Raw genomic sequence first — 25474 nt, forward strand, 5'->3', positions numbered from 1 at the left:
AGGGCAGAATCAAGGTTTTCGAAGGGTTGACCCCCAACTGCTCAACCTCGCACCAACCTTGAATTTACAGTTAGTGTACAGTTCAGTTTAGATTTTCACTAGTCCATTTTCACCATTAAAATTACGTCCTCATGGAATTAAACATTTTTTTATAATTTAGAACCGAATACAAGTGTGTATCAAGAGTATTTTATCGTATTATGGGGTACACAAGGAAATTGTAATTCATTGTCTACTGAATAAAAGACTTGTGAATTCATCAATTTATATAAGAATTAATTCAAACAATATTATTATAACAACTCATTTTCTATAACAAAACAATAATTATTCATTCCTATCATCTCGATTGATCTTGTACGCCATCAAATCATTCATTGCATATTTGGCCGTCCATTTTCTTGCTTGTTTATCAAAAGCTTTTCTGTTGTTTATATATAAATCACATATATCAGGTTCCATACAAACCTGTAAAAAAAAAATAACAAATAATACAATACTTTCGAAAGAATTCACTATTCCAGAGTATTGAAAACTTCTGAATAGCAAATACATTATTTTCCCAACTAAGGGATTAACATTAATCTTTTTGAAGTCGTCCATAAATTACGTGAGGTGAGAAAATCACACCAAATCACAAGTAGGGGAAGGGCGGTTCGCGGAAATTTCGGGTAATTCTTTTCCTGAACAAATTTTAGAAGAATTTTGAAAAAACTGGTTTCCTCAAGTGAATGTAAGAGTAATTTTGTGTTAAACAATGACAAAAAGCTACATAAGAATGCATTTAGTGAAATTGATAAATATATAAATTTTTCGTGAAACTGATAAGTGCCTGATTAGTCGATAACTCTTAGAAATTTTGGACTAGAATAATTCAAATTCAACCTTTGGCGAAATCGACTGCAATACGCGCATAAGCCGAAATTATTTTTGACTTTATATAGGTCCGAAAGTCCGAAGCACGATCCTATATATACCCTATACTATACCCACTTGTCATAATTTATGTGCCACCTTTTCCACAAATTTCATGGTTATAATAGTATGTTTAAAGGTATTTTATTGTTGAATCATTTTTTGTAGAATCCTGAAGAAGGCCTGCGACCTGCGGCCGAAAGGTAGATAAAGAATAAAAAGTGAAGACCAACATCTTGTTTCTCAACATCCCGTCTTACCCCTTATATCCAACGATTCTTTGTTATGATAATTTTAAACTAGAAATCATACCTTGAAATTCGTTTGAGGTAAATCCATGATTTTTTTTCATTGAACTTCAGAAAAGTTTTCAAGTCTTCTGTAATTTTTCGGAGCACTGTACAGTTGGCCTGTACAGTCCGAATTTCTCGAAAGTGACCATCAAAAATGTCAATAAGTTCATTTTTTCAAATGGGATTCCCTGAGCTTTTTCGTCTGTTGGATAGCCCTTTTGATGGCAACAGTTAATTCATAAAATGTGTTTTGAAAACTTTTTGGCTAAGTAGAGTCGACTCGGCCTAAGTTTGGATGTTTGGAATCATTCTCCAAGCCCAAAATTTCTAAAGCTGCATTCACAATCAATTCGCGGGCCGAAGTGCACTTCGGCACGAAATTCACCATTCGCAATAGTCTTGGTACCAAATACTCAAATGAATCAAAAATGTAACTGATCAAAACATAAGCATCAGCATCATCTATAGCCGGCACGAAATTCCTTGCTTGATGGTAACGGAGAACGCCATCTGCTAAGCTTTCGTGCCGAAGTGCACTTCGGCCCGTGAATTGATTGTGAATGTAGCTTAAGAGTTATCGACCGATTGAACATCCTGTATAATTGAAACTTCTTTTATGAACTAATTCAATCAGAATATTAGGGAATAGATTAAACATATTCATAGCTAGGATAAATTTCTCCAAAATTACTTGGAGGGGAGAGGGTTCAGCAGAATCTCACCAGAGGGGAGTCAAAGAAGCACCTCACCTAAGGTATGGACTGTTCTTTTTATTAACTCATGCTTTTTAGCTTACCTATTTGGCCCCTTGCATTCAAAGCTATTTCCTCCAATTTTGGAATTGGCGACTAAAGTTCATCATCAAGCCACCTGGTGGCGAAGTTTACAAACGCGACAAGTAGGTTAGGATTGCTTTGCTTTGAGATTGTACATTTATCTCATTTATTTAACTTGTGTTTTTCTTTTTTTTTCTACATGAAGTTATGACAAATATTGAAACGTTTTCTGGTTCATAGTGAAGCAAGTTTTTATGGAGTTCAACCAGGCCATCTCCTGCGCAGCTTAAAGGCGCTTGTTATGCGCCCTTATTTCGAAAATAAATTAGAACGAAACCCCTTTGCAGGGGACGTATATTCATAATCCGTTCGAAGCTATCGAGCTCAATTTTCGCAAGATTATGCGGAAGCCTATTGATTTTGGTGGATATCGGAAGAACCATTTTTGAATTATAAAATAAAAAAATAAAATAAAATTGTGGCCACCACCGAGTACGTAATTTTGAATCAATCAATGTGAAATTTTGCACTTTAGACGACGCTTCTTGATTTTGCTTAGAATTGTTCCAGCGGTTTTGAAATTTACCGGAATTCCGAGTCTAATTTTAGGAACTTTTTGAACGAATTTCATTTCAGGTTGTGAAAGTAAACGTTTTCTCACACAAAAAAAAATGCGATCCGACCACATCCCATATAAAATCACATCATTTATACTCACATCACAAAAGGGATCAGTCAGAAGGGACTGAATGGAGATCAATAACTTGCTCATGGTCAAAGCCAACGACCAGTTCTGATGAATTGAATCGATACCAATATCACCATGGCGAGAAACGTTGGGATGGAATATTTTCGTTATGAAACGAACAATAGGGGGCGTCAGAGGATAAGATTCTGGCACTTTGATGAAAAGGAAAAATAGGCCCCCTTCATAAGGGCTCCCGGCGGGACCCTCTAAAGTAGCCTGCCAGTGACACGCGCAATCATCTAACGGTTCCGCTTGAATGCCATCTAGAGGGTCGCTCTTCATAACTCTCAGTTCGGTCATTAACCTATGCGCCCTCCAGGAACTGTTGTCCCAATTTGGAGGCAGCGTTCTTGCCGTCATCTGATACACACAATTGAAACAGCAAGCACTATTCATCATGGCTGTGAAATACTGCAAATAAAAATTAATATCAATGATCAACAATATTAGATATACAAGGCTCAAAAATTGAAGTGGATAACTTGCGTACATGTAATAATATACAGGGTGAGTCGTACAAATATTTCAACAGTAGCATCTTGAGGTCGAAAGTAACCGTTTGTTCCTATAACATTTTTTCCGATTCGGCTCTGATAAAAATATATAGCCATTTTAAGGTTTCATAACGAGCTGTGCCACCCCTGTAAAAACAAAATTACCTTCAGAATAACTAGCTAAATCTGTGACACTACAACACATCTGTGGATCTTTTAAACAGAGTTTTATTCAGCCAAAGTACCCAATTTCAAAGTTCACAGATATTTTTTAATTTTTGAACATCAAATTACTTTTAAACGGCGCATTATGTGAGAAAATATGAAAAATACTTTTATTTTACAAGACGTTCAAATATTTATTAGTTACCATCAAACTTAGTTTCAAGAGTTGGGTTCTTCGAATTTTATTATTTTCATGGTACGTAATGGTCATAATGAGAAAACTGGAAGACGTGGGTGATATCTCGTGTTCGAAAAAGATTCATCAAATAAATAAAAAACCATATTCCGAAATTCATTTCATTCGATAAAACCGTTTGTGTGTTACTAAAAGTAACATTTTTTTATGGTTTTTCAACAGGCTGTATCTTTTGAACCGAGCCGATTCGGAAAAAATGGTATAGGAAAGAGTAATTCTTTTGAGCTCGAGAATCTACTGTTAAAATATTTGTAAGAGTCAAAGACTCACCCTGTATAAAGGGAAATAAAAACTATTTTGTGTATGCTCTGACGTATTAATTTAGGTGTTACGGTTAACCTGCCTGTACTGGCAACAGTATGCAGACTGCTTTAGAATGAAAACTGACAACAGTAGAGAAATGAACAAAATAAAGATCGTAACTACGTTTCCTCGGATATCTAGATATACGAGTATGTTATCTGGGGTGTTAGCGACAACCAGTGTAAGTCAAAATCACAGTTCACACATTCTATTTGCTTACTCGCAATAAGGAACACAACACAACAGGCACTATTATAAGATCAGTCGAGTGAAAAGCACAATACAAAGGGTGGAATAGAAACAGTCTACTTTACACAAGTAGAGATGTTTTCCTCGGAATGAAATACAAATAGCAATGCAAATGTGGTGAATTCACGGATTGTATCCGTACGGAAAAAAAAGGGGGATCCGATCTCAAACGCGCAACGGGTGTTACGGATTCGTTTGCCAGCCAGAACCAAGACACCCTTAACGGGCAATGGAGTCGGGGCTCAGTTTCAAAACTACGGGATTGCATGTTGGGGGAAACAAAGGACGGCGTCCGGAAACGGTCCTCTACTGTGTTACTCTGTACTCCAGCGAGTTTGCACGCCAGCTTGAAATCGTACTTCCAGGGAAGGGAAACCCAAAGGGACAAGGGAAAATGTTCAACAATTGTTCACAACTTTGGTTTCTGCTTCCAACGAGCTTGCACTCCAGCCAGAAAATCGTACTTACAGAAGTGATAAGAACTGATTAGAAAAGAGAAAAAGGCACACTTGTTCACCACTCTAGTTTATGCTTCTTGCTGGGTTTGCACTCCTAGAGAAAGTGGTAGAACTAGGTAGGATTAGGGGTTGAAAGTGAGGTTTCCAAGTAAAATTATATCGTACACCTACAAGATATTAGTTTCTTGTATTTTTATTTAATTGAGCCCTTACGTGTCATGAGAACCATATTTTCTGTGAGTGTGTAATACGCAAACATACGCCTATCCACATGGTATGAACAGGAATACTGAAAATTTGATTCATATGCAAAAGTAAGTTTTCTCTTGAATATGTATATGTATTTGTATGTGAGAAGTCAGGTCGAGAGGCTTGAAAATTAAAATGCAGCTAACAAGAAACGGAAGTTTTTGTATCAGGGATAGCAAGTATCTTTCACCCTCCAACTTTGCAACACTTGACAAGGTCCAAATACAACTGAGAAAGGAATACTGCTCCCATGTTTGGAGGTAATATTGAAATAGGGATGGTGTCTGGATTAAGGGAATCAAACTTTCAGTTTAGCCGACGATTCCATTATCAAGGCACTGTAATGAAAGTATTCTAATAATGCTAAGCTACATATAATATTCATATTAAACTAGAAGTTAAACTGACCTTCATTGAAAGACTTGAAATATAAAAGTTTATAAGTTATTAAAAAACACTAATAAACAATACAGTATCATTACAAATATGGCTGAAAACACAAAAGTATCAGGATGGACACTGTCAAAATTGAATTGTTTTATTAGAAAAAGAGAACAAGAAAACACGAAATCTTGTTGAAAATTAATAATCTTGAAACAATTAATACTTAAAAGATGAAATAATTTTTCCCAAAGTCATCAAAATTTCTGAGCAAATGGACAAATTCATCTTAATTTTTAATTAGATTGTGTTTTCTTGTTCTCATCTTCGTATAAATCAATTCAATTTTGAGAGTGTCCATTATGTTACTTATGTTTTTAGCCATATTTGTAATTATACTGTATTGTTTATCAGTAATTTTTCATAACTTATAATATTCTATATTTCAAATCTTGTAATTAAGGTCTCTTTAACTTCTGCTTGCATGTACCTTATCAGTGTCACCTTACTTTCCTTACAGGGCCCTGATGCATCTAGAACGGCTTGATGCGACCGCATTGTTATACCTATAGTATCCAGACTGCTGACCATCAAGTCTGCACGTGAACTAGGTGAAAAAAAATCTCGATATTCGTGCATAATAATATCAACCAATCAGAAAGTATTCAGCATTCAATCAATAATGACAGCATAGATCTTTCCAAGTTTATTATAAATTAATTATCTCCAACAAAGATATATTAAATCTCACCTTATACCAGTCTTGATTTGGTTCTCCCCTAATTTTCAGTAGAGGCCATACATCTTGTAATAAGTTCCTCCATTCAACTGCCTTAATATATAAATCGACGATTGAGCGCCATCTTTGACTTACTTGACTAACACTCCACAAAGATATTGTATCCAGATATTGTAAGGTGTACATAAAAACTGCAAAAATAAAATCAGAATTAAAATTAAGATGAAAGTTTTAATGTCTAAAAAATTAAATATAATTGGAAATTAACGGCATAGAGACAATGAATTGAGAAAAAAGTACCTCTAAAAGTACAATATTGTGGGTTCAATTGCTAACTATTTATTACTGAAAATTCTTACATTTATGTTTTGTCTATATATTCTCAATGTTGGTTAATTGAGCCACTATTTACCAGTAAACACAAGAATTTTCCAGAACTTACTTTCAGGAGACAAGCCCTCAAACTTGAAATCCTTGAAGTCGGGAAGCAGAGAATAATCGAGTATATGACCCCTAGGTCTTCTCTCAGGGTAGGGACTGAAATGCTCTACAACCATGCATATATATGGCCTGATCACGATACGACGTCTGATAGATAACTCTGGTACCACAACATCAGATGATGAAGCGGCTTGATTGCGCTGGAAGGATTCTTCAGAATTCTCATTGCCGTTCAGTCTAAAGGAGGCTTCAATAGGTTCATCATTGCCTGAATCACTGTCACTATTTTCCTGGAAAAAAAAGAGTTTTCACTTCGATTCTATTCATGAATAGATAATCTGTCTGTATCACAAACAAGGTCTTTTCATAATAATACTATCAACATTCTGAGCAAAGTGAACCATATTTCTTGAGAAAATCGCTACATGCTCACCTCTGGAATAAATGTAGGACTATCGGGAGTTTCAAACATGGGATATAAAAATAAATGGCATGTTGTGCATAAATGTTCACCAAATGATGATCCGTAATATCCATTACAAAGGTAACACGAGTTGTGCTGAAAAAAGTCAGTGTATTAACAATAGAGAAAAATCAATGGAAAAAATATTATCCCCCCAGCTCCAGAGTTCCAAAGAACTGCAGTATCTTAGAGGGCTTCAAGGAGGCCAAGTCCTTCAATGATATCTAGGTAGTCAAAATTGTTGAAACTGCTTAAGCTGGAATACATTACTAAAGCACTTACTACAAATCCGATTTCTTGTTCTTCACAGTCGGTTGCTATCAATTGTATATTGGAGTTCAATATTGTATATGTGTCTTCTTTTTTTGAGTATTCTTCATTCGCTATATCAGATTCTTCCCTGAGCCTTTGAATATCTTCTACTAATTTTTTTATATCAATACTACCCATTTTGCCTTGAGATATTTTGTATTGAAGGAATCTTGACCGACCTTTTAATAAGAGGAGTATTAATTTTTCAATAAATATCAAAATTATTCCTTAGTGCTAGAAACTGAAAACTTGAATATGTTTATTTATTTTATTATTTATTTTATTTGAAATTGATATTTTGACATTTAACCAAATTTTTGTTTTGACAATTTGAGTATAGATTAATCAAATCTTGTTTTTTGTTAATCCAAGTTTTGTTTTCAGTGCATACTGAAAACATCCAATTTTACATCAAGATGAATTAATGAAAATTTTATTTCATCCAAGTTTAGCATACTCTGGATGCAAAAGGTGCGAAATTCAATAAGTTGTGTAATTGAACCATGTGTCTTATCTTCTATGAACCCTTGGACCGGACTTTTGCAGTTTGCTGAATATTATTTATTCTCAATTAATTGAAGTACAATTAATTACAGGAGTAATTTGATAGAAGGAATAACGTGATTACCTTTAGTTCAGGTTGTTTTAGTTTTTTAAGTCTACAAGCACCTAGTTTTGATTCGTTGTAATTTTCAAATATCAAGATCCTTTAAAAAAAATTTAAAATGTCTTTCATGTGGCAACAAATATCTAGAAGAGTATATCAAGTTCAGCATTTGCAAGTGAGTGTATCTACTTCGTAGATTTTCCGCTAATAAATTGAATAAATGCTTTTTTGCAGCAATTCGTTAGACATCTGAATCTACTAGAATATCAAAGCAAAAATCTTCTCAGAGAAAATGGTGTGGCCATTCAAAATTTCTGCCTCTTAGATAAGGATGATAAGTCAGAAATCAATAAATTCGGTGAGTTGAGGAATACTTTGATGGTCATGTATACTTTTATTCTGAACGGCCACATAAAGTTTACTGTATCACTTCTGATATTCGGATATGGCATGTTATGGTTGGATCCTTTTAGGAACACGTTACAGTTCCTTAACCTAAAGATTCTGAACTGACTGAATTCTCAGCATTGTATGTGGACACTTTGCTTTTCTGATTATTAGCACCTTCATGCCAATGTATGCTCAATATGAAACTTGAACCCTGTTTTTAAATGTGAAATTCTGAAAAGTTGTCCTTTTTTTAAAATTAAGTTTTGATAGTGTTCAGTTCATGTGGTCTTGCATGCAAATAGCAGGTACGTGCATATACCTTTCATTTATCAACAAGAACTAACATCATCATTAATTCCTAAAAACATGTTTGAATAATTCGTTTTACTTTATTTTCCTGCACCAAATCTGTGTCGCAAAAATTGGATGTCTTGGTTATTATTATCAACACTATCTATTCACGAATTTTGTTTTTTTTTTAGGCAGATTTACCAAACTCATTTGAAACCCAAGAAAATAGTGGATTTTTTTCATTTCCAAGGGACAATCTTTTTTTGTTGGGCAAGCTGGCAGTTGATGAAGGATTACCATTCAGTTAGGATGGAGAAAAACTGCTGTCCTCAAGTTTGTCTGCCTTTATCCAGATATTGCGTTCATTTAAGGAGTTGATGTTTAATTATTATCATTTTATAATATTTCATGTATATTTGATTATAAGTTGAAATTAATTTGAGGTTTTATTTGGATCGAAACCTATTTTTGATCATCTTACACCACATGCTTCATAAAGTATAGTAGATTATAAATTTTTAGAGTTTCTAGTTATGTTAGGTTTATACTCTCGGTGCTGAATCCTATAAAACTTTTTGGTAATTAGTGATGCAGGTGTAATTCAAATTTGAATAGAAATTCTGATATTTCTGCTGAATGATTGTATTCAAAGTTTAAATTTATTCAAAACAAATTAATTTTCAGTGGTTGATGAATATGTTATCAAGGCACAAATTCTGGCTGGAGGCAGAGGTAAAGGGCACTTCAACAATGGCTTTAAGGGCGGAGTTCATATCACTAAAAAGTGAGTATTGATGGTTATCTGCAGAGTATATGAATAAATATATGATGAAGGATAAGCATTGGTTATAGTGTACTGATCTAAACACATTATTTATTGTTATTTCAATAGCTTTGTTCGTAGAGTGGTTCACAACGGTTGTTAACTGTACAGAGCAAGCGCAATTCCATTGTAGGGTAGCGAAAATCCAATTACGCTTGCTCTGTACAGTTCACAACCGTTGTGAACCACTCTACGAACAAGCCTAATATGAATTGTAATGAAGTTTGATTTTTTAGTGAAAATCCACCCTCATTTTAGAATGATTTTTTCGGTTTTTATCAAAATCATTCAAATTCCAATTTAGGATTCAGACATCGTTGGACACCGTAAACATTCCCGACCTTCCTTATCCCCTTTTCGGTTCTGAAAAACGATGAAGCACAGTGAAAAACATCCTGTATATGGAGATAAACGAGTTTTTTTCGTCAGTATCGATTATTCGGTCAAGACATTTTAATCTACGCTAATTTTACCGGTTTTTGGCACATGAGAGACATGCCGTTTCCGCACCCCGCAGGCGCAGTTGGGTACAAAAGATGTTTCCCATGCGGTCCTTCATTCTGTATTGAGTAGCTTCTGTATGAGTTCTTATGCCGTATTAATTCTGCGCTAATTATTTATTCCGTAGTAGTACTAAATAAAAAATAATTAAATAGAGTTTATTCTGTTAATCAACTTACAGTTGTTCTCACATCTTAGGTTAAGCCGACCAGCTCCCTAACTCTTGCACTTTTAATCCTCCAACCCCACACCTCATCCCTCCTCCACCCTACACCCCTTCCCAAAATGACCTTGAAAACACCCTCGTTTACGTCTACGACATGTACCAGGTTTGGTATGATGCGTCTGGCGGACTTTTGGTCCAGAACTCTTCTAATACAACAACTTGCCTTTTTCCCCGTCCTGTTTGTTTCTCCCGGTGGAAGTACGATTGTTGTCTGGCGTGTAAACCCGTTGGGAGCAGAAAACAGAGCGCCCCCACCGTCCTGCCTTGTTTCCCCGACCTGCAAAACCCGAAGTTTTGAGGTTGAGTTCCGACTTCATTGTCCGCTAAGTTATGGCCTTGGTTCTGGCTGGCGAACGAATCCGTAACACCCGGGGCGCGTTCGAGATCGGATTCTCTTTTGTTTCCCTTCAAATTAATTCCTTAAAATAAGATTTTCTGTACTGTTTAAACCTCACCTTTCACGACACACACATTGAAAAAATGTTCATGATAGACACAGGCAAGTTAATGCAATATGGACTTGGAGAACTATGTACCTATGATTTGGATGGATACTCAACTGTAATCTTGAATTTGTTGACCATGTCGATAAAGAAGTATTGAAAACGTTACCAGAAATTATATAGGATGATTAATGCAATTTTTACTCGTTTAAATAAAATCCAAGCCATTTTTTCTACTCCTTGTCATAAACTTAAATTTCATTGAAGCAAATATGTGTATTTTGTACTGAACATAGATTTTTATATGTTTGGAATTAGAATAAATCATGAAATTGTAATTATGAGCAATAATGATCTTTATGATAATTATAAAAAAATAAAGTACTTGTGTTTTAGCTTTTGACATTAACTGCTTTAATATTTGTTATTTTCTATTTCTTGATTATCTTCTGAGCAATTTTCTTACCTATAGATTAAAGGCTCTTTTTCTTGTCTTATGTTTCAGTAAAAATGAAATAGATGCAATTGTGAATAAAATGCTTGGATTCAACCTGATAACTAAACAAACTCCCAAGGATGGTATTCCAGTGAAAAAGGTGATGGTTGCTGAGAGTGTTAATATTATGAGGGAAACTTATCTGTGTATTGCAATGGATCGAAGTTCGAACGGGCCTGTCATTATTGCATCACCAGCAGGTGGGGTGGATATAGAGGGGGTTGCTGAAAAGACCCCACATCTCATCAAAAATATCCCTATCGACATATTTGAAGGTAAAATCACTGATTTACTTTGAAGGCAGAATATTTCACCTTGAATACAGGTTGTTTTGGGGGTGTTACGATAGCTCAGAGAATATGAGAAGAAAAGATGAAAAATAGAAAATATAAAGATACGCTGGAAGCACTCGACCTACCTTTGTTGGGATGAACACCAGAAAAATGGGGAGCTCGCACTTCCTGCTATCTTTCGAAGTCCGTTTTGAGAGCACTATCTCAGAAAGCACTATTTGTGAAAAAAAACGGAATCTGAACTTAGAAAAAGCGACGAAATTCGGTTGTAATTCGCACAGTCTCCGTCCTTCGTCAATCGAGAAGTTATATTAATTCATCTCGCCCATATGTCTCCATATGCAGTCCGAGATTTTCCAGCGTATTTGCCGATGATGAATTGAAATATACACAAATGAATGGATGAAAGAAAAAAAGGATAATTAATTATAGAAACTGACCCGTTGATTCAACGATCGTTTCGAAACAAAAGAAAATATATATTTTGAATTTAGAAATTCAATTCACTAAGAGTGTTGCATTAACAGGGGGGATGATAGTACTTGAAATTTTATGGTATCGCATTGGATTTGGGGGGATGATAGCTTCACCATCTTAAATATTTTATATAGTGGTATGATAAGAAGAAGGCCCAATAAAGGAGCCAAAACGTTGCTGACAGAATAGTATTCTTTGATTTTGTTCCTTGACCGATACCATCAATTTCATCATTAGTGATATGATTTACTTTGATGAGTTCTACCTTCTGTTAAAAAAAATATTTACTTTGAAAACACCCTGTAAATTAAGTGAGATGAAAGTCATCATAGTTACATTCTAAATTATACACCACCCAAACAAATTGATGAGAAAGTAGACATTTTTGTCTGCTCCTTACTTCTCCATCATCGATACCTAATTTGTAGCCTCTTTATTATGAAAACTTTGGTTTAATTTATTGTTCTTATAATATTCTGACTAGTCATTATGTTCCTAGGAGTTACCAAGGAGAAAGCTGAAGAAATCGCAGAATTTCTTGAGTTCAAGGGCGTACTGAAAACCAAAGCAGCTGAGGAAATCCAGAAATTATACCAAATGTTCTTGCAGTTAGATTGTACACAGCTGGAAATCAATCCTCTTGTGGAGACTGACAAAAACGAAGTTATATCAGTAGATGCTAAACTAAACTTCGATGATAATGCCAAGTTCAGACAGAAGAAAGTATTCGAAATGGAGGATGATACAGAAAGTGATCCTAGAGAGGTTGAAGCTGCAAAATATAACCTCAATTATATTGGAATGACTGGAAACATTGGGTGAGTGTGGCGCAATAAAAAAAATGTATTTTTTAGAAATAATTTATACTACAGAATAAATGTAATACCTTTATTTGACAACAAATGATTCAGTGGGTGGTTATTGAATTCTTGGTTATTATAATTTTCAGTTTCTTCAGCAGTTAGCCTCTTTCTACAGTGTGGAATTCGAAAGGAGCTAATTTATTAACTTGATTTCTCTTGGTTCTGTTTTTTCAAGTCAATCAGGAAAAACAATTCAGTATTTTTTTGTATTATTTTCAGAAGCATTCAGAGAGTTCAAAATAGTTCATGAATTGGTTCATTTTGGTAGATTCTAACCCCTGACAGATAAATACTTGAGCCACCAGTGTGAAAAACTGAAAATGAGTTAGAGAACTCCTTTTACATTGTTCCCCTTCCTTTGACGATGAAAGTTTTTTTGATGACTTCAAACCTTTTGCGGTCTCAACAAATTATCAAAAGTAAAAAACACGACATACCCAAAGTAGACGTGTATGGTTTGCTTTGATGAATTGAACTCATTGCCCTCATGATTCATCAGGTGATCTCACTGTTCATAGGCGTTTTTGAGTGATATCATTCACAGAAGTTGTCAACATTAGTTTGATGTTCGCATAGTTTTGCCTGACGGTAAAAATGGAGTCAAAATGTTGTAACAATAATATCAATTCTTCTACACTGTTAACCTTTCCTTTAACAATACAACAAGCTTTTCGAATGCTCACAAATATTTTGTGATTACTCCAGGCACTTTCAACAAATTCCCTAATTTAAAAAAATTAACAGCAAGAACAAAATAGTAGTTAGTAGTAATGAAAATTTCATTCTGAAATGACAAATGTTTCATAACGGTCTTAGTAATGAAATCTTTTTTCACAGATGTTTAGTTAACGGAGCTGGATTAGCTATGGCCACTATGGATATCATAAAATTACACGGTGGAGATCCGGCGAACTTTTTGGATGTTGGGGGAAGTGTTAAAGAGGAACAGGTGGCTGCAGCTTTCAAAATATTAACGGCAGATGAAAAAGTCAAATCTGTTCTTGTGAATGTGTTTGGTGGTATCGTCAACTGTGCAACTATTGCAAATGGTATAGTTAACGCAATGAAATCGATGAAACTCAACATACCACTAATAGTGAGGTTAGAAGGTACTAATGCCCAGGAAGCTAGAAAGATTATCAGCAACTCAGGTTTAAATATACAAGCAGCTCAAGATTTAGATGATGCCGCACAACAAGCTGTGAAAAGTGTTTAATTCTTAAACAATACAATTTAACTGTATAGAATGACTAGTCGAAATCTTTGTTTTTTAAGATGTATAGATTTATATTTTGTATTAAGATGACAAATTCGTATGCCTATTTTATAATATTTTTGTATACACATGATTGTTATTTCGATTGCTCAAATAAACCTGGTTACATTTTCTTTAACTTTTTTTCAATATTTAAAGAAGAATTGATACCAAATGAGAGTTCATAAACTATTGCTCTCTGAAATAAAGAAGTAATATTTTCCGAAAATTCCTTGGGAATTGTCAAATAGTAGCTGCCAAAGCTCCATTCTGAGGAAAGTCATATTGAGAAATTAAAATGGCTGTTCCAGGGTTCCTTGCCACTCTCAATATCGGGGATAACATATTATGAAAGAGCTGGAATTGATTGAGAAGAAGGATATAAAATTGATTGGCTTGTTTTTTGCACAACATAATCAGCTCTTTGAAGTTTTGTCTGTCTGCTATTTGTATGGGGAATTTTGGATTAGCCTAACCTAGTCTCACTGGACTTGGAAGACCATCAGAAAAAAGAATTTAAATAGAGTGAGATCAGATAAAGCAAAATGAGTAAAGTAAAAAAAGGTATAGATGGGTTGAAAAAATTCGTCCTGCAAAGGTTGGCACAGATATTCAATGAATGAAAGAACGGTGCAAGATTTCTCTTATGCTATGTTCTTGAAACCGGGCATGAATCATGTCTTTTTATTTCAAAAAGGCAAAAGAGTGGGGAGAATGCAAATTTCGAGGGATGTATAGTTTATCTCAAACGATTAGGTTGGGCTCATTAAGGAAGAATGCTTCGTCAAATTGAATTTTTCCCGTCCATTTAGATTTTTCTGAAGGAAAAAATTAGAGTCTAGAACTCTACAGAATACAGATGTATTCGAGGCAAAGAGTTTCAGAGTTATAGGAATAATGAAGAAATGATCTCGCCTTAACAGGCAGGCAATGATTACAATAATAAGAATTAATTCAGATGCATACCACCCGTCGATATGAATATGAACGGAGTGATACGATCTGAATTAAACTAGCCAATTTGCCATCGTCACGACAACTAAATGGAGATGCAGATGCTGACCATGGTTTCAGTCTCATTTGACCTCCTCAGAGCAACACAGCTCCTTCGATGGAAATAAAACGCAGCAATACAGCCCAATCAATGAATCAATTCATAGCGTTTTTCCATCGGAGAAGGAGCTGTGTCCCTGAAGAGGTAAAATGAGACCGAAACCATGCTCGGCATGTGCTCTTCTTCAGTGGAACGTTCTCCATTTAGTGGTCCTGACGATGGCAAATTGACTAGTTCAATTCAGATTGTAACACTTGTTGATATTCATATCGACAATCGACTTGTGGTATGCATCTGAATGAATTCGTATTACTCAGTTAAAGGAATCTTAATTTTTTACAATTATTCAATGGACCGATCCAATGAAATCAAACTGAGCAAGTAGTTTGTGAGGTATTGATACAAATACTTGGTCAAAATTTCGTGGGGATCGTATCATTCGAACCTTCAGAACGTTATTTTATAGCCAAGTAGGTAGGTACTATATAGTATTTTCAATTCATATGATATAATACCGATAGAACCAATAATTTTTTGCGGTGATTTTCAGATTAAACGCATTCATCAGGAATAAAAAATTTGAAGAATGACGCATCGAACGGAATGATCACTTCATTTCGTAATTATTCTCAATAATGGATACTAGTGAATATGTATAACAATATTCGGATATCGCTAAAAGCTAGATATCGGATGATAAAATACAAAATTTAGGAATTTCTTTTCAAAATTACTACTACTCAGGAAAATGAGCCTTTGCTTTTTTTTCAACCATTTTTTGAGCAACTTAATATAACATTTCATGGCATATTATTATTCAAAAAATCTTGAAAGGCTAGATATAATTTCTTGGAACTTGCTGGCGCAAATGCGCATTGCATGAAGACTAGTACTAGTAGTCTAAAGTAGCCTTGTATTTTTGGTATTGAGAACACTTAACATGTCAGTTATATATTACCTACCCCTCCCAAAAATCAATTAAGTATTGAATTCATAAAAAGTATACATAATTACACTTAAAATAAAACAATCCATACTATGACTATACTATGAGATATGTTCACTGTGCTATACATTCTTGTCAAAATACTATATCCAGGAAAATGAAAATATGCTTTCCTGACGTCACATTAGAGAAAGAATAGAGATTTTGCAAAAGAACACCGTGAGGTCCGTGAGACATATTTGTGGACCAATTTATGTAAGTGAGGTGAGAATATTTCAATCCATACTTTTTAACAAATGTATAACAATAAGTAGTCCCTAATATTGTGCTACAGAAATCAAGCCATAGGACTCATTGGAGTCAATAGAGTTGGGGAGTTCAATGACAATTTCAGCGACTACGTACTAGTTCAAAAACATACCAAACCTTCAAAAAATTTGACCGCTTTCCACTTTGCATACAAAGAGTGCAGGCTCTTTTATATTGATGAGGTTTATGAATTATGAACAAATTTGTACACCAATTTAGACTCCTTAAATTTCTATTCCAACTGTAACTTATTGATAAAAAAATCGTTTATCTTCTCAATATTTTTCTGGATCCCCAAAGAGGAATGAAATTACATCCCCTTTGGTTTTGGTGAAGCAACTGCATGACCATAAAGACAGTTTTAGTTGGGACACCTACAAATATCCATAAGATAGATGATTGTTTAAGAAAGCCTATATTTTAATCAAGAACTGTTAATGATATGCACGTCATGTATAATGCTGAAATAGAAATAAATATGTAGTAGCTTCTAAAACGAATCTATAAAATGCGTATCCACCAAAAACTCTCCAAGAATCATTTATCTGTTTATGGAACGAGCGGAAAAAAGTATTCTATCACGAATGTTAGGTAATTAAATTAGTGATGACTGATGTTCGTGAAAAGTAACGTCACGAGAGAAGACCAGGATGAGATGAGAGAAGAAAAATTTTACCAGGATGTCTGAAGTGATGCCGTTAGTCTCATATCCGTTGAAATTTTGGCGTTTAGGTCTTTTTTCAGGGGCAAATTTTATCTTGTTGAAGCCTTCCTTTGTAAAATGTCTTCTCTAATTATTTTCAAAATACAGTTGAATATTTGGAACCACCTTTCAGATATGCTCATACAGTGGCGCATCCAGTCTGAGTTTGCTGGGTATCCTGACCTAAACTATCTCTAAGATAATGAGCGAAAGCGGTGGCAGGGGTTGAATGAATATACCTCATCTAGATTTTAGTAAGGAAAACTCTTTTCTGGGGGGTGGTAATAACCCCCCTGTGCTTATTTGAAATAAGCATATCCGAAAGGTCTCAGAAATGAGTTATTATTATGTGGGACATATCACTTAATCTACGACTAAATCAAGAGAATAAGTAGTCCCAGTTCAATTTTCGAAAAAAATCGACACAAGAAATTATTATTTCTAGAAATAAGCTTCGTTTTCCAACAATCAACTTTTTTTATGATGACCCATTTAGCACAATTATTAATGAAAAGAGAAAGTGTTATTTAATCTAAAAGCTTGATGTTATTCAAGCTTTTTATCTCGTATAGCTGTACCTGCTTCGCAGAACTTTTTTTTTCAGATTGGAATCTCCACCTGTATGGACAGTATGGTCTATGTTAGTCTAGTACTCTCCCCAGATTAATATTCTGATGGTGGACAAATTATTATTGAAATAGGTTGAGTACCTTACCTATGTGGTGTAAAAAATTGAATGAAAATCAGTGTTTCATGTTTTTTTCAACGAAAGGCAAATTCAAGGAAAGGAATTAAGCGAATTTTCAATAAAATATAATATTCTAGTCTCTACTCTGATTTATCGACTCACGCAGCGTGAGTCGATAAATCAATTTTTTCTCAAAAAATGTTACTTTTAGCAAGAACATACACAGACCTTATTTGCTGAAAGTGAATGAAGCTATCAAAATTTATGTTTCCAATGGTATAAAATAATAATAGGGAAAAAAATTTTAGGGGTGGCTTTTTCTATCTCTTGCAATTATAGGGAAACAACACAAAACATTTTCAAGTTGTCTCCTTACTCCCAAAGAATTTTTTCATGAAAGACATACAGGGTGTCAGCGCCATGGGGCAGCGGTCGATTACTCGAATTCTATTATTAACTTTACAAAAAAGAGTTTCAAATAAAACTTTCTTCTTTGTATTCTATGTAATTGATTCAAATTTGTACTGTGTTTAGTCAATAAATGAAACACTTAAAATTTTCTTTGTAAAATAACCATATTATATACAGGGTCCACGAAAACGTGGATCCATTATCAAAACAGAAATTCATCAAAATCTTCATTTTTTATATGGCAACCCATATTTTTTTTCTGTTCATTATTTAAAACAATTAAAAACGAACAAAAATTGTTTTAATAATGAACAGAAAAAAATATGGGCATTGTAGAACTCAAAAACGAAAAACGACCTGTATCAATTTGTCCTGTAGGTAAAGAGTAATTGTCTTGCAGAAGAATCATGTGAAAATATCAGTTTTCATTGAGGATTGATCAAGAATAAAGTTTCTTCTATCTATTTTTAGTCATAAATGATGTTTATCACTTATACGTACGTAAATAGCATTCTTCCATTTCCCGCCTAAAGAATTTTCGTAAAATGAAACAATTTTTCAGCGTTCGTTTTGTGATCAATGAAAATGAGAGATAATAATACAAATATAATTCTTCAGTATAGTTAGATATAGGGATAAATTTAAATAATTGCAGTTATCTGAAATTACAAATAGATAGACACCTCCAATTTACAGTGATCACCAACTCTGTTAGCAAAATTGATGAAGAATCAACTATGAAATCTGGGGAAATATATATTCTAAAAAATTTTCATCCCAAAGTCTTCTTGGATTATTCACTGAACCGGATTCATACCATTTAATTGCCATTTATTGTTATACCTGATTCAGAGCAACTGGTTCAAGGCGCGAAGGAAATTGAAGGACCTTACAAAATGACAACTGTCCTGTAGTTGTGAAATCGTCCCATTTCCGAGAAAAAGGCACATAATCACATCCAATACACGGCATGAACATTACCTTCAATCCCGATTATCGAACAAGGTGGTTGGAGCAGCCGAGCCAGACCAAGTGGAAGGTGCATTCCCTTGAATATAACCAACCGTTACCAACGTTGTAATCGTTTGTTTTATAGCGAACAATTTTACGACTAATTCGTCACATTTATTGGCCAATTTTCCGAAGGAAGCAGATAAGGTTTGATTGCCTTCTTGTATCGGATGAGGAAATGGATGACGTAAATAATCACCAGCTTTCACCTGGATCTTTTCTTCGGGTCGGGTATGATATACATGGCTTTTGATGTTGTGGGGTGCGTTATCCAGGTTTGGGCATGGCATAAGACTGAAATGAAATTAATATTTCTCCAACCAATGACTCAATATAAATACGCTGAAACCCGTTAATTGATTTTGAATTTTCCTCATTTTCAGGCTATAAAATTTAGTGTTTTTTTCGACCCCTTAGCCGCAACTCCATCAACATCAACATCAGTTTTTCAAATGAAAACATACACCATGTGTGGGCTCGTTGGGAAGCCCATAGAAAATGGAATCCTACCACAATCTTTGTTCCTTTTCAAATTTGATAATTTGTGGATAAACACAGAAGTCTCTTGGAAAAAATAAAATAGTTTCTCAACCATAATATACCTTAAGGTTAAAATAAACGAAATTAATTCAGACAAATTAGCTCCCTGACATAAAATCAACAAATGTGAATTCTGAATCGACCCAGCAATATCACAGAAAATATTCACAGAAATACCACTTCGTCGAAAAGATTAGATACTGATGACCATGGTTTTGGTCTCATTTGACCTCGTCAGACCAACACAACTCAAATCCCGACAAAAATGGATTGAATTGAGAATGGATGGCCCCCGTTATTCGATGTCAGTATAGCTGGTATAGTGCAGGAATACACCTTAAAGTTAATTCAGTTGCATTGTGAGTTTCTTGTAGGAGAACGTGATAACCATTAGATAATTTTGATTATAAAATCCCTTCAAAATTATAATTTTCGATCAGTTCTGATCTACCAAGTGAAAATTCTTGTGTTTTTCAGGCGTTCGAAGAGAAATCATCCACTGTAGAGTCTCTAACTGAAGTAAATCCAATCAATCAAAGACAGTTTTTTTAATGTGAATATATTCGGACAGGTCGATTAGTAATTTAAATTGCGCTTTTTTTGATGTGAGAAAATGTTAAACAGCGTATCCCAAATTTGAGATAGGAAAGATAGGACCTCATAGATAATATTTTAAATGGCAAACCTAATTTATTTTTGACTATTCTTGAAGCATATGCGTACCAAAATCAAATTCTTATTCCTTGTTTTAAAAAAATATTTAGGAAACTTCAAGCGATTCGAAAATGAAGAAATATGATTCAACTGAATGAAATGATTTGAATTTTGAATATGTCGAAAAGGTATATGTGTTCATCATTTTTGGTCGAACAAAAAAATTGAATCAAAATAAGTTAGGAGAGAGTGGCATCATATCAAATGAAGATTAGCCAGGGTATTTATTGTACTTCGTGATATGGGCGGTAAATCAGGATAATCCCTCTCTGAATAAATGAAGAACTTCATTTTTTGTTCTTGTCACATCCCTGCAGACAAAATTTTTGAGAGTCAGTTAAATTCAGCATTTTGTGGGATAGTTTTGAAAAATCAGGTTTCCCTAAAAACGACAACTATAATAAATAGCCTCGCTAATCTTCACTCGATACGATTCATGTCTCCTGACTTATTTTTGTTTAACTTTTTTGTTTGAAAAAATGATGAACAAGTACCTCTTAAAATTTCATATTGAAACTGCCTGAATTATTTCATTGAGTTGCATAAGAATTCTTCATTTTCGAATTAGTTTATCAGAATTGATTGATTGGTGGTTTAAGGATCTTATTTTTTCAGTTTCCTTCTTTTTCAGACAGTGGGAGAGAAAAACCATAACAGTTCGAGGAAAAATTAACGGATCTGTTATAAAAAATTGCTCAGTTCGAATAGACGACAAGTTCAAATTAAAAAATGAATCAAGGCATAAGCCTTGTTCTTCAGTGATGACTATCTGAATAAAATTTAAATATCGTTTTGAAACTCATGATGCATACGTATAAAATTATTCACACCTGGACAAAATTTCCTTTCTTAATTCTGTTATGAAGTGTAATTAACGAAAACGGAATCAACGAAGTCAGAGTAATTCTAAATAATGAATAATTGCAAGTCATCCCATAAGAACATTGAACTCATTATATAAAAATCTAACAAATACAAAACTGTTTACACGATAGGAAGCGCCAGTCTGAAATAAATTTTTTTAGTAGGTATTTACCACATACTATGCTTGAAATTCGTGAGTTTGAAAGGTTCATCAATCTCTTAAACATTATGCCGAAACTAACCAATTTATTGGATTCTGATGAGAGAGTTACCGCAAATAATTTTGGCCTTAATTTTATTAACCTATAGGAAACTTTGAGATGGAACTCAAAAATAAATTTTTCACATTTCGAATCGCATTGAAAAATTTGACTATATGCGCCGTTCTACAATGGAGATATAGCAATTATCCCCCTACTAATTCAAAGAATTTTTTTTTCTAATTTTCAATCTGCTCTTGAGAGAGCATGTTTTCACTATACAATTTCAGAAGAGTGAAATTATGTGATGATCGATTTCATTGAATTCATTGCACTTGATGAATGGCCTATTAGATGTTTATACAGGGTGAGTGTTTGACTTGTACATATATTTTATCAGTAGATTCTTGAGGTTCAAAGAAACATATTTTCTTATTCGGCCAAGATAAAAATATTCAGGGTGTCCCGGATAAGATGTGTAATGTGAGAGGGAAAATACCTAATAGAGGATGACGAAAAACTCTCATATACAGGGTGAATCTTTGAGTCGTACAAATTATTCAACAGTAGATTCTTGAGCTCAAAGGAAACACTTTTTTCCTATACCATTTTTTCCGAATGGGCTCGATTCGAAAGAGGCTGTTGAATAACCATAAAAAATGTTCTTCTTAGTTCTCACACACGGTTTTATCGAATGAGTTTTTTGAGTTTTCATAATGAGCTATGCCACCCCTGGAGAAACCAAATTCCCTTCAGAATAACGAGCTGAATCTATGACACTACACATCTTTTAAACACAGTTGAATTCAGCCAAAGTACCCAATTTTCCAAATATCACAGATATTTTTTTATTTTTGAATATCGAATTACTCGAAAACGGCGCAATATACGAGAAAATATGAAGAATAATTTAATTTTACAAAACGGTCAAGTATTCATTAGATAGCATCTAACTAAGTTTCAAGAATTGGGTACTTTAAATTTTTGCTATTTTTATGGTACGTAATGATCATAATGAGAAAACTGGAAGACGTGGGTGATTTCTTGTGTTCGAAAAAGATTGATCAAATAAATGAAAAGCTATATTTCGAAATTCATTTAATTCGCCAAATAATATTGCATGGCACCATCCAGGTTGTCGACGACTGATTTTTTTTTTGGTAGTGACAATTATTTTTTCTCTAGTGTCGATATTTAACGAAGTGAATTGTAAATCTTAATGAATTTCATCAATGAAATAACTGTACAATTTTGATTGCAAAGATAATTTTATTTGATATTATTTCTTATATAGGTACTTTATATATAGGTACCTCTGATTTATTCTCACTTTGGCGTTGACAGATTATGATGGGTTTTGAATGAATAATCAGATGATCTAGTTGGCCTTCATTTCGAACAGACAATAAGAGGCGCTCAGTTTTTGTTTTTTGTTACCTTTTCATCATCCAACACTTCATAGTTTATTCTTGCTAATTAAATTACTCAAAAATAAATAATTGTTGAAGACCCATCCTTGAGTAACGCTTCAGAAAACTGATGTACCTATTCTATAAAATGAAAACTGAAATTAATATTCCATAATGTATATGCATTTGATTAAATTCATAAAGATTCAAAATTAACTCCGTCATGAGATGAGTAGGGTGTTAAATATCGACACGAAAAAAAATTATTGTCACTATCGAAAAAAAATCAGTCCTCGACAATCTGGATGGTGCCATGCAATATTATTTGGCGAATTCAAAAAATGAATCTCACAGTTTACGCAGATGTCGAGGAAATGATTAAATTCATTGTACAGGGTGATTTCAAGAACTTTTAAGAACTGTACAAAATTATGTGATACAGTCTTGGAAAACAAATGATATTCAATTGCAGTTTTCTGAAACTTAATGGAAGATATCTTAATTTCAAATTTCGGATAGAAGGGTGATTCCGTTCAGGAGATAGAGGAGTTTTAATTTATATTCAAATTCTAAAAACTCTCTGTAAATCAGAATCTAGAACTTCATATGGTGGTTTTTCGTTAATTTTCAGCAGAAAATTGTGATTATTTTGTATAAACGTCTAATAGGCCATCCACACTTTGGTACACTCCATTGCTAGTTGTCATTTTTATCAGATCTGTATCTTTGAAAATTTTTGAGAATATTTTTTTTCTGTGTCCAAGCAGTCTTGGGAAGTTCAGTACCTGGATCAAGGACGGCTATGGCAATGAATTCGAACAACCGCATCGTATATTGTCCTGGGGCCTGGGGATATTATCATCTAGATTCTAGATAGACAGTCTTCACTTTGGAAGAAAGTTCTATCCAATATTACCTGATTAAATTTCCATTTATCGGCCTCTGGAGCTCACTGTCTGCTACAGCCAATAGTTTTCCACAATAAATCTCTCATCCTCCCAGAACTGCAACCGCTTATATTCAGTATCCTCGTTCTTAAACGTTCAAAATCAATTCTCTCGAGATCATTTTCAATGACCTATATAAACTCAACTTTAACATATACTTAAAATCTTACGCAACAAATCAATAGTTCGATAATATGTCCTTCAACTTGAACATCATGGATCCTATCATTATTTTCATTATGGAAGATAGTACTGCACCATCAGCTGCCTAAATATCTATTTCTTGTACCATTTATCCTAACCTCAGAGGCATCGATCATGTGACTTTTAAGGAACACTACAATAAATGCGTTTATCTTACAAAGACTAGGCAAATTCATGTGTGCCTAGTGGCATTTTATTATGATTAGATCTGAGTAATTTCTAAAGAGATCTCAACGGGTTGATTCATATCCTATTCATGTTATTTATTGCTTCGGGATTTTTTAAAGGGGACTTTTAAAATTTCAATATCAGATGCATAGGAAAATAACGATATTTGTTCAGCTTTTAAGTAGAATTCTAAGAAAGGAATTATACTAACCTTCATGAAACAATATTTCTCATTCGAATTCATCCAAACCTTATGATATTTATTCAAAATGAGTGTAGTATTCCCGATTTATCATATAGAATGCCACATTGAGAATAAAAAATGATTTCGTCATGAAAGTATATAATTCGTTTTTCGAAAAAAAATTTGAACTGAGTGTGACTCAAAAAAAGTTGAAAACAGGAAAATTCCTGAAGACGGGTGCGAATGCTTGCTGAAACGTTTGAGAGAATAATCCAAAATGTCTTTATTGGTAAGTGAAGATTATTTTGATTTTTGAAAACTGTTTCTCTATTAAACTTAGAATCATTAGGCTCATTATTATTATATGTGTGTTGTGTGGCATTTGTTCGAACCATCACTCTGGTCTCTGATCAAAATAATCATCTTGATTGGAACATTTCTGAAATAAATTGTTAGTTCAGTGATCCCTATCAATTGTTGAGCAGAGTGTTTACTTGGTACCATTCTTATTGCATCCCTGTATATTGTCAACATATCGTCACCAAGCCTTTGTATCTACAGGGTGAGTCTTTGACTCATAAAAATGTTTTATTAGTAGATTCTTGAGGTCACAGAAATATTTTTTTCCCACACCAATTTTTCCGATTCAGCCCTGATAAAAAGATATATAGCCATGATAAGTTTTCATTATGAGCTGTGCCACCCCTGGAAGAACAAAATTACCTTCAGAATGACTAGCTAAATCTGTGACACTACATATCTGTGGATTTTTTGAACAGAATTGTATTCAGTCAAAGTATCCAATTTTTCAAATTTCACAGATACTTTTTAATTTTTAAACAGCAAATTACTCAAAAACGGCGCATTATACTAGAAAATATGAAATTACTTTTATTTTAGAAAACGTTCAAATATTCATTAGATAGTATCCAACTTAGTTCCAAGAGTTGGGTTCTTTGAATTTTTGGTAGTTTTATGTACGTTATGGTCATAATGAGAAAACTGGAAGACGTAGGTGATATCTTGTGTTCGAGAAAGATTCATCGAATAAATGAAAAACTATATTCCGAAATTCATTTCATTCGATAAAACTGTTTATGAGATAACTCAAAATAACATTTTCTTATGGTTTTTCAACAACATTTTCATAACGTTATTGGTAGTGAATTTTTAATCTTCAATTGATGAGTATTCATAGTTGAATTTTATTCGTAC

General features: G+C 33.9%; 2 protein-coding genes across 2 annotated transcripts; one reads left to right on the forward strand and one right to left on the reverse strand.

Annotated features, from left to right (window-relative positions):
• Positions 1–248: 248 nt before the first annotated feature.
• On the reverse strand, positions 249–7552 carry LOC123321576. The gene is made up of 6 exons (XM_044909244.1): positions 7213–7552; positions 6901–7026; positions 6469–6757; positions 6039–6217; positions 2703–3143; positions 249–468 (listed from the first exon to the last, which is right to left on the reverse strand). The coding sequence occupies exons 1-6, from the start codon at positions 7378–7380 to the stop codon at positions 328–330; spliced, it is 1344 nt and encodes a 447-aa protein (XP_044765179.1). The 5' UTR covers positions 7381–7552; the 3' UTR covers positions 249–327.
• A 217-nt stretch (positions 7553–7769) lies between these two features.
• LOC123321577 (succinate--CoA ligase [GDP-forming] subunit beta, mitochondrial) lies at positions 7770–14041 on the forward strand. Its single transcript, XM_044909245.1, has 6 exons — positions 7770–8024; positions 8084–8207; positions 9215–9314; positions 11029–11294; positions 12289–12607; positions 13490–14041. Exons 1-6 carry the CDS (start codon positions 7968–7970, stop codon positions 13866–13868), a joined length of 1245 nt encoding a protein of 414 aa, XP_044765180.1. The 5' UTR covers positions 7770–7967; the 3' UTR covers positions 13869–14041.
• The last annotated feature ends 11433 nt before the right edge of the window (positions 14042–25474 follow it).

Source organism: Coccinella septempunctata, chromosome X (assembly GCF_907165205.1).
Source record: "Coccinella septempunctata chromosome X, icCocSept1.1, whole genome shotgun sequence".
Lineage (NCBI taxonomy): Eukaryota > Metazoa > Arthropoda > Insecta > Coleoptera > Coccinellidae > Coccinella > Coccinella septempunctata.

What these genes read in the sequence shown, in the direction of transcription:
- LOC123321576 (XM_044909244.1), bottom strand. Translation starts at nt 7,380, where the DNA reads ATGGGTAGTATTGATATAAAAAAATTAGTAGAAGATATTCAAAGGCTC. An exon ending in AACAAGAAATCGGATTTGTA is followed by an intron (nt 7,027 to 7,212) that starts GTAAGTGCTTTA and finishes GACTTTTTTCAG; the next exon opens with CACAACTCGTGTTACCTTTG. An exon ending in TGACTGATCCCTTTTGTGAT is followed by an intron (nt 469 to 2,702) that starts GTGAGTATAAAT and finishes TTTTTTTTACAG; the next exon opens with GTTTGTATGGAACCTGATAT.
- LOC123321577 (XM_044909245.1), top strand. Translation starts at nt 7,968, where the DNA reads ATGTCTTTCATGTGGCAACAAATATCTAGAAGAGTATATCAAGTTCAG. An exon ending in GGAGTTCATATCACTAAAAA is followed by an intron (nt 9,315 to 11,028) that starts GTGAGTATTGAT and finishes CTTATGTTTCAG; the next exon opens with TAAAAATGAAATAGATGCAA. An exon ending in GGAATGACTGGAAACATTGG is followed by an intron (nt 12,608 to 13,489) that starts GTGAGTGTGGCG and finishes CTTTTTTCACAG; the next exon opens with ATGTTTAGTTAACGGAGCTG.